This window comes from Toxorhynchites rutilus, chromosome 1, assembly GCF_029784135.1.
Source record: "Toxorhynchites rutilus septentrionalis strain SRP chromosome 1, ASM2978413v1, whole genome shotgun sequence".
Taxonomy (NCBI): Eukaryota; Metazoa; Arthropoda; class Insecta; order Diptera; family Culicidae; genus Toxorhynchites; species Toxorhynchites rutilus.
In genome coordinates, this window is record NC_073744.1 from 201,510,800 (window position 1) to 201,520,098 (window position 9,299).

A 9,299-nucleotide genomic window follows, 5' to 3' on the forward strand; every position below is an offset into this window, starting at 1 on the left:
CAATCGTATTAATTCAAACTCAGCTGATTCTTTACAATTTGAAATAGTAATCAGATAGTTCCTCTTGGATGGCCCTTTTGCCTTCTCAACGTATGTATTACCTGCGCCCTTTTTATTAGTAGTACTTAGTTAAGATTATTATGCCGAATAACACGTATTGAATGTATTCTGGAGTGGCAAGGTGCGTAGTGCAAGTCGGAAGAAATTTCATTAACGAAAAATCATCCGACCAGAACGAGAATCGAACCCGAACCCCCGGCATAATGATGTGTGAGGCTAACCACTCGACCACGGGAGCACTTAAATCAGATAGTTACAATTAGTCTTAAAACAAGTGAGAAAAATGAATTTTACAAAAAATAAAACAAATGAAATACAATTTTTTCTTAACCAAACAACTAATTTTGCGCCTTAATTTCCATGGAAACAGCTGAACAGAATTGGACTCGACAGGTTTCATTTGAAACTTTTGTATCATTTGAAAACCTTTCAAAGTTTGATCGGAATCGATCCACGGACTCCGAAGATATGAAGGAAACAAATTCTGGGGAATTGATTCTAGAACCCAAAACAACACAAAACCCGTCATTTGGAGTATCAAAATTCCTGCAGCTCAAATTTCTGATCGAAATATGGGAAAGACACGACTACATCTGTAGATGGGTTAAATCAGATTTGGTATCATCAAACCTATGAATTATTATTTTAATTACCACAGATGAAAAAAATGAATGAATTCCCCTTTTCGTGCATATCGCACTACAAAAAAAATAGATGGATCAATTTCGCTCCAAAGGTATGTTTTGAAGTTTTCCAAACTAACAATTAAGCCTAATTGGTTACGTGTCCGCTATTAAGCGAATGATCATGAGCATCATGAGTCCGTTATTCTAGCTACTTCGTCCACGCAACAATCATCATGTGATGGTCTCTCACTTCAAATACGGTTTGCTGCATAGGTGATTGGGGATATTAATAACACATAATTGAAGCCCCATGTCAACAGTCCCGCTATGTATGGTCCAACTGTGAACATTCGAATAAGAATATTCTCACGTCGAAAAAGGCGACATTGTGTAAAAATTATCGTGAGATAAAAATGAACATGATTGAATTCGGCTCTGTTACAGCTGAATTGCTAAATGAGCCTAATAAAATAAACAGATGGGATAACAAAAACTAACGATTAAAGTAATTTTTCAACAAAACATTTCAGAACGTTTTGTGACCCTGGCACCAGTACTGGTTTTTAAAATCTGGGTTTACAGAGTTATTAAACTAAACATTTCGGAAATATCCGCATTATTCTGGAAATCGTGATCAATTTGTCCCCGGTTTAAGGGACTTCTCACTCTCTCACTCCCGACATTCTCACAATTCTCACTTCCGACATTCGACCTTCGGAATGGGAGTAAAATCATGGCCCGAGTGGCGAACCAGCTAAAAAGCTGAAAGACACTATAATACGGCAAAAAAAAATCCCAATTGATAACATTTCCATTCACTCACCTTCGATATCCGCAGCACGATCGGCGGGTGTTCGGTAACGGAGGGTGAACCCAGCGTCATTGGCACCGTTGCCGCCGTTTTGTGCTCCCTCGATTTATGTCGATCTTCGGTTCCACTTCCACTGCCGGATTTAGTCGGACTTATCGCACCCGCTAGCAACGCCGTCTGAGGCGGCGAAGTCACCAGCTCGCATGGCGCTGATTCATTCAATGTTTTCTCTTCTGTGCCACCTGTGTCCGCCGGTGGTTTTCCACGTTCCTTCTCGGTTCCCTGCTCAGCGATCGTCTCCTCCAATTGTGTTACTACTGCCGGCGGCGGTTCCAGCGCCAGTTTGGAAATCGGAATCGAAGGTGCTTCCGGAGGGTATGGTGCAGGACTGTCGTAACTATCGTCATCCTCGTTGTAGTTGACAACCTTGTTGCGTATGCGCGTAGAGTTCCGCTTGGGTAACTCCGGAGGGAGTTCGGCTTCCTTTTTCACCTTTTTCGGTTTCTTCTCTTTCTTTTCCTTTTTCTCCTTCTTCGCGGAAGAATCGTCCTCGGTTGCCGGTTCCTGTTCCACAGGGACCTCCGCTGCCGAGCTTGGTGATTTTTGCTTCTTTTTCTTCGGCTTCTCCTTCTTCGTTTCGACCGGCTTCGTGTCCGACAGGAGTTCCGCGTGAGCAGGTGATTTAGAGGAACCACGATTCAGCGGGTAACCACCACCGGGCGATGTGTAGGGTGAACTTCCGCCACCGATCCTGGCCTGCAGCTGTGAAGCCTGGTGATGCAGGAACGGATGCTGCTGATGGCTGAAGGCCTCCTGCCGGTGGGGATCCGGTGTGGCGGGCACAGTGTTACGGCTTTTGAAGAACTTTTTCGGCTTGATCGGATTGCTGACCTGCGTGGACAAGCTCGCCAGGTTCGAGGTGCAGTTGACCTCGTCCGACTCCTTCGGACTGGTGCTCTCGAACTCTGTGAAACAAGAGAAATGGGTTAAACAGTTTGGATTTGACTTGAAATTGGGTGCAATCTCTCACCATAGCTGGTGTTCCGAATGGAGGTAAAGCTCGTAATGCCCCATCTTCCTACTAGACCGGCCGAACGAAGCGGTGCAGGCCGATTAGTGTTTTCCTTTTCCTTCAGCAACGAATCGATCGGTACGATCAGCCCGTGGCTTTTGCCCCACTTGGACATGTTTTGACGCTTATGTCGTTAGTTGGACACAACGCGATCCAACTATCGGAGTCACTAGATTTTTTTTTGTGTTCAAACGATTGCTTTGATTGATTTCCTAAAATATAAATTATGGTGGTTAGTGATTCATAGTATAGATTTGGATTATATGCTAGAATTGGACTAGGATAGTTTCAACATTTGGTAACGGGATTGCAAATATTTTATTGTCGTCGACACTGAACAATTTATTTCAAACAGTCAATCGCAAAATTGAACATACAGTTCAAGTTTTTCTTTAGAAGAAAATTGAAATCAGTTCAGAAATGTTAACAGATAATGAAAATCAATATTTGCTATGGCCCTCTTTGGCTTCTAGCACTGCCTGCAAGCGCCAGGCGAGATTTTTGGTCACTGTAGACCACTCCTTATTCGTCGTTTTGAGTTCCGCTCTGATCCCTGGATTGTTATTCTTCAGACGGTTCTTGATTTTTTCACCATAGATGCTCAAGCTAGTGTTAAATTCCGATGATTGCGGAGATGTTCTGAGTTGATTGGGACATTATAGAGTAGGCACTCCCGCACGATGAAATCAGTGTGCTTCGGGTCATTATGCTGTTATCACGATGGGGGCCCAATTTCTGCAATTTGTCCATCGCCGTATCGATAAACCCCATGGTTCCAGTTCCAGAAGCTGCCATTGTAAGGAGTGTATCGAAAAGAAGTCTTAAACTTTCAAACATAAAAATAAAACTGAAAACGTCCAGAAAGTGTTAAGAGAGTGAATTTTATTAAAGAAGATCAAGTTTACATAGCAATGAAATGAAAAAGTCAAGCTTATTGTTGATTTCAACAAAAAAAAAATGATCGAACCTTAGGTTTAACTCCACTCATCAAATTCTGCACTGTAGTCATTGTGCACTTTCTGGGCGCTACAGACCAATTCTTCTTGAACTCTGACATATTTTTAGACACTATACCTTCCTTCTTGAACGTGGCCTTGACAATTGCCCAATAACGTTCAATTGGCCGCAGCTGGGGACAGTTAGGTGGGTTGAGATCTTTTTCGACGAACATGATGTTGTTTTCCGAAAACCATTGTAGAGTGGATTTGTCATAATTTGCTGATGCCAAATCTGGCCATAATAGAGGAGGAATCTCGTGCTTTCTATAAAATGGAAGCAATCTCTTCTTCAAGCATTTTTCCTCATAAATTTGAGCATTTCGAGTCTCTTTTATGAAAAAGTTGACGATCGCAGGCCACACGTGCAAATGGCTTGCCAAACTTTTTGGCTGAATTTTTCCATCGTAACAGTCGTATCCGCAAATGGTACACTCTCTCCAATTGATTTAGTATAACATAGAGGTCCTGGCAGCGTTCTGGAATCTTCTTTGACGTATGTTTCGTCATCCATGAGAATGTACTGGTTGGGATCGTTCAAAATACGCTCATACGTTTGTTTGGCCACTTTTTTGCTTTTTATATGTCTTTAGAGCATGTCTCTATTTAATTCACTGAATCATTCCAACACTGATTTTGAACTTATTGGTCACATAGCGAATAAATGCAGAGCTGTTCTTCCGAATATAATTTACAACTTTTCGGTCCAATTCGGATTTACTTGGTCCGGGTTTCCGTCCACTTCTGCTAAGATCCTCGAAAGAACACTCCCTACCGAACTTTGCGACGATTCGTTTAACACTTTCTGAGCAAACTTTGATTTCTTTTTTTGCTATTTTGTGGTTTACAACACCCTTTTCGGTGCACCAATTATGCAGATTTTTATTTTTTAGTTTCCAAATCACTTTTTTTAAAACGTAAAAAATGGAATTGAAAACAATCGTGGAAAGAGGTTTAGTACATTCATACCAAAACCAATGAAAACAAAATTGAAAATTATTGGGATGAGTGATCGATATTCCTCCGATATTTTCATTGATTATTTGAAGAATCAAAATAAAAACATTTCGATGAAGGATGTTAAAGTTGTTGTGGAATATGAAAATCCACGCTTGGACTATAACAAATATAATACAATCATTGAAGTTGACCATGTTACTTGCGACAACCTGATGGCTGCTCAAAAAGTATGCATCGGGTGGGATAGATGTACCGTGGTAGAGGCCTTTCATATTTTATGTTGTTTCAGTACAGATTGCAACAAAGAACAAACATGTTCTAGATGTACTGTGAAACATAAAACATCTGAGTGCTCATCAACTGAATGGAAATGCATCAATTGTTGTAAAGTAAATAAAAAAACAAAAATTGAATTTGGATGAAAATCAACCAGCTTATAGTACACAGTGTCCTGTGTATCGGAGACTATTGGAGAAAAAAAAGCAACATTTTTCAAACAACTAAATATGAATTTAGGAAAAGTACACGTGAAGGTAAGTTAGCAATAATCTATTTGAATGTAGCTGTGCTTTCTACAAATTACGCAGAAATGCGATTACTTGTAGAAAACAAATGGTATTTCTTGCTGAAACTCACATAGTTGACGAAGATTAATTTGACCAGTACAACATACCAGGTTATAACGTTGCTTTTCGCTTGTCTCACTCCAAACACACTGGAGGTGTTGCTATTTATGCAAAATAATCAGTTAAATTCAACAGTCGGTCAAACGAATCTGTTGAAAATTATTGGTTCTTGGCTATTTCGGTTGAAAAAGGCATGAAGATGGGAAATTATGGAATTGTATACCATTCCTCCAGTTTCAGTGACCAGCGTTTTATTGGTTGGTTGGCTACTAGAATTTCTAAACATAGTAGAACTCTAATTGATCACGTCTTTTCAAATTTTGCTACTGTTCGACAGAGGCCAAATTTAAAATAACTTACTATGAGACAATTTTGTTAACATTGAGAATGGACAGAAGGACTGTGATAGAAATAAAGTGAAGATCAAATGCTGGGAATAATATTCTCAGGAAGCTATGTCTCAACTTGTGTCGGCAAGCCTGGATTTTGACTGGACATCTGAATGATAAAGCAGCTGTTCTAACTAATACTTTGAAAGAGTATTAGTTAGAACAGCTTTTGGATAAATCCCAAAAGATCGATTTTCGGCCATATTTGTTTTCATGCATTTTTGAGTCATTAGACTTCGAAAAAAAAAATTTTGATTTTCCAGATTTCCTTCACTCCCCTATTGGAAGATTTTCGAGGATCAAAAAATCAAAACTTTGAGCGTTTTGAGGCACCCTATATTATGTCCGATTGAGCTGAAACATTGCACAGGTCATTTTGTTGGGCCAATAAACAAATTGTACGTGGTCGGTTTTTGACATTCGATGAATTTTTTTCCATACATCCATTGCCACCCACCCCCTTGCCACTTTGGCGCGAAAAATATATTTACAGACCTTCAGAAATACTAGATGTGAATATATACAGAGGAAAATCGATGAACATAAAAAAATAGCAAGGGACTATGGAAAGTACTAAAAACAATATTAAATTTTAAAAATAATGTGCAGCGTTCCACAGTTTTCGGAGGGTCAGAAGAACAGTCAGACCAAATTATTGTAGATTAATTTGACAGTTATTTCGTTAATAGTGTTCTACTGATCAACCAAAGTATTGAGTTGGTTAGTGAACCTGTCGGAATAATACAGCCGATTATTATCAATTGCAGATCAGATTCACCTTTCACTTTTGCTGGTTTGGAAGGTATTTATTTTTTTCAAAATCGGCTGGTACTGATAATGTCCACGTAAAAGTGATTCAAGATTGTTTTCATGTTATTGGGCACGATCTGCTCGATCTGATAAATGAATCTCTACGAACTGGGCACGTGCCAAAGTTTTGGAAGAAATCCCTTGTGATTCCAATCCCCAAAGTTAATGGGACGGATAAAGCCGAAGAGTACCACCCTATCAACATGTTGCACATATTAGAAAAACTGTTAGAACTTATTGTGAAAAGTCAACAATTTATAGATAACAAAAATTTGCTAATACCAGAACAGTCGGGATATCGAGACGGATACTCTTGTGAAACCGCACTGAACCTGGTGTTAGCAAAATAGAAAGAGAACATATGTGCGATATTTCTGGAACTTAAACGCGCTCTTGAAACAATTTCTAGGTCCTTATTGTTACAAACATTGAAGCGCATTGGAATTGTAGGAATGGCGTACAAATGGTTCGAAAGCTATTTGTGCGACATAACTCAAAAGACTCATTTCAACGATTCTGTTTCCGATCCCATTGGTAACTCACTCGGGGTTCCACAGGGAAGTGTTTTAGGGCCCGTTTTGTTTATTTTATACATAAATGATCTGCGACGGGTTTTACGATACTGTGACATCATCGCAGCTGAGAATATAAAAGAAACCGCGAAGCACATAGACGAAGATTTGCATTCTCTGACTCAATGGCTCAAAGTTAAGCAATTGAAGTTGAATGTTGGCAAAACAAAATGCATGCTTATTTCTGCAGCAAACTCCAGTATTTTCTGTTTGTGTTTAGTAGGTCACAGAATTTTTAATAATAATCGTTTCGAAAATGCGCAATGCCACCCCTGGTCAGTAGAAGATCGACCTTCGATGAAACCGGCCTGATAATCTCCCATGAATCTATTTGTAAGTGGCGATAAACGACGGAATATGATTTGGGAAAACACTTGGTAGGCGGCTTTCTTGAAGATAGGGCAAATAACCTTATCTTTCCACTCCTCCTGTAGCAGTTCCGTTTCCCAAATCCTGACAATCAGTCGATGCAGACAATTAGCCATTTTTTTCCGAGCCCAGCTTGATAAGTTCTGCTCCGATGCCATCTTTTCCTGTTAATTGGTTGTTCTTAAGCTGTTTAATGGCACTCTTAACTTCACCTATCGTTGGGGGTGGTGGTACATCTTCATTATTTACTTCCATCGTTATCTTGGTCCTCTGCCTGTACGTCATTCAGGTGTTCATCGAAATGCTACCTCCACCTTTCGGTCACTTCACGTTCGTTCGCCAGGATACTCCCATCCTTATTCCCTGATGTTTTTGGTAGAACTTTCGCGTCTCATGATAACGATGCAGTGGTTCAAGTTCTTCACACTCCTCTTCCTGACGGTGCTTCTATATTGTTCCAATATAGAAAGCATCAAGCTATTCATCAGAACGTGTGTTATTTGCATCAAAAGAATGAATGTATTTAAAATATTTTGCACCAAATAATTGGAGAGTATCGTCAGGTAGCATGTGTACACTCAATTTTGCAATTGACTGTACCTCCTTAATGATTTTTTTTGTGTTTGACGTTTACATTTAAAAAAGTATAGATTACTGGAAACCTTTTTTTTATTTTTCAACTATTAGAATTGTACGCTACGGTTGATCTATTTAAAAATGTGCAATATTTTCAAATCCTAACACTTTACAAGATCAAAACCCCTAACTAAATCCAACTTAACGTTGATTTAGTTAATCCTATCTCATTAAACCAAAAAACTGCTATACGCGTTTTTAAATGACATTCGCCGACATCAGCGAAAAACACGGACAGTTTACCTCATTCTAATCATAAACTGGTTTACGCTGAGAAATGGTGCAGCAGCAGCAGCGCCTTTATGTTTACAACTTTTCACCAACACCAGCGCGAAGCATAAACAGCCACAAAACGGAGCTGTTTGTCCTGTCTGCGAGCAAAATATCTTCTTTTTGCCAGAGACCACCAACTGGGTGCTATTCTTGTTCCGTTGTCTTCTTCTGGTAAATGTTAGCAAAACATATCATTGTCCGTGGAGGAAATATTTAGCAACTTTTTTATCTTCGTCCAAAACCACTCTTCCTCTGCAATTGTTTGTAAACAACTAGCGCACTCAGTGCAACAAACCGTCGACTGTCAACGACTGCCAATCGTGCGGCGAAAACGGCATACTTTTACAGCAGGCCTTGACTTGATGTCAATGGTGTTCAAATCACGTTGTCTCTCATGGCGACTGCATCCCATCCCCTTCGGAAGACCATTAATACCGCGGAGCACCTCGCGCGACAAACGTAAATTCAAAATATTCAGCTTCTTTCACCCTGTAGCACACACAAACGCACGCTTGCTGTCTCACTTACCCGCCTGCCTGGATCCTGCCAATTGCATTTACCAACAAAACAGTGTGCAGCATACACACACACACACTGCGTTCTTCCGTTCCGTCGCGTTTTGTGGTTCCCTTTCTCGTTGGCTCACTTTTTTCTAAAATATTGGATCTCTGCCAGGAGCGCGCGGGCGGAGAGAGGGTGGTGGCGGAGGAGATTGGTCCGCCTGCGGTCTCTCCTCTTTCTTCTACTGGTTGGAAAAATTCACCGAGAAATGACTTTTCGCACGGTTTCGCCGCTGGGGTTCACTTCCGGTTGTGTATTCCATAGTGCCCGACGCTTCGGCTACCAGAAGATGCACTTTTCAGCCGTAAAAACACGCCAATTCCAATCCAAAACTGCAGATATTTATTTACGCGAAAGTTTTTCCTTCTTTACACGACGAACGAAAGGTACACACATCGGAGCGAAGTTTCTTTTTTTTTGTATAGCCGAGAACACACCAACACACAGGGACACAGCGCTGCGCCTGCAGCGGCGACGCGCTGGCTCGGAATGAGCGGCGGCTCGAGCAGTTTTCGAGCTCTCTGTAAAATGAGTGCGTT

General features: G+C 40.5%; 1 protein-coding gene across 2 annotated transcripts in view; it reads right to left on the reverse strand.

The window, feature by feature from the left end:
* Nucleotides 1-9,167, reverse strand: part of LOC129770303 (protein wings apart-like) — a 51,510-nt gene extending 42,343 nt beyond the window's left edge. Inside the window, exons 1-3 of one of the 2 annotated variants that reach the window (XM_055773042.1) lie at nt 8,728-9,167; nt 2,528-2,781; nt 1,510-2,462 (exon numbers count right to left, since the gene is read on the reverse strand). In XM_055773042.1, the coding sequence (XP_055629017.1) occupies nt 1,510-2,462; nt 2,528-2,684 (1,110 nt within the window). In that variant the 5' untranslated portion in view covers nt 2,685-2,781; nt 8,728-9,167. Of the gene's footprint in view, nt 1-1,509; nt 2,463-2,527; nt 2,782-8,169; nt 8,697-8,727 lie in introns of those variants that run through there. The other variant, XM_055773050.1, reaches the window with a different exon arrangement.
* Between the last annotated feature and the right edge of the window lie 132 nt (nt 9,168-9,299).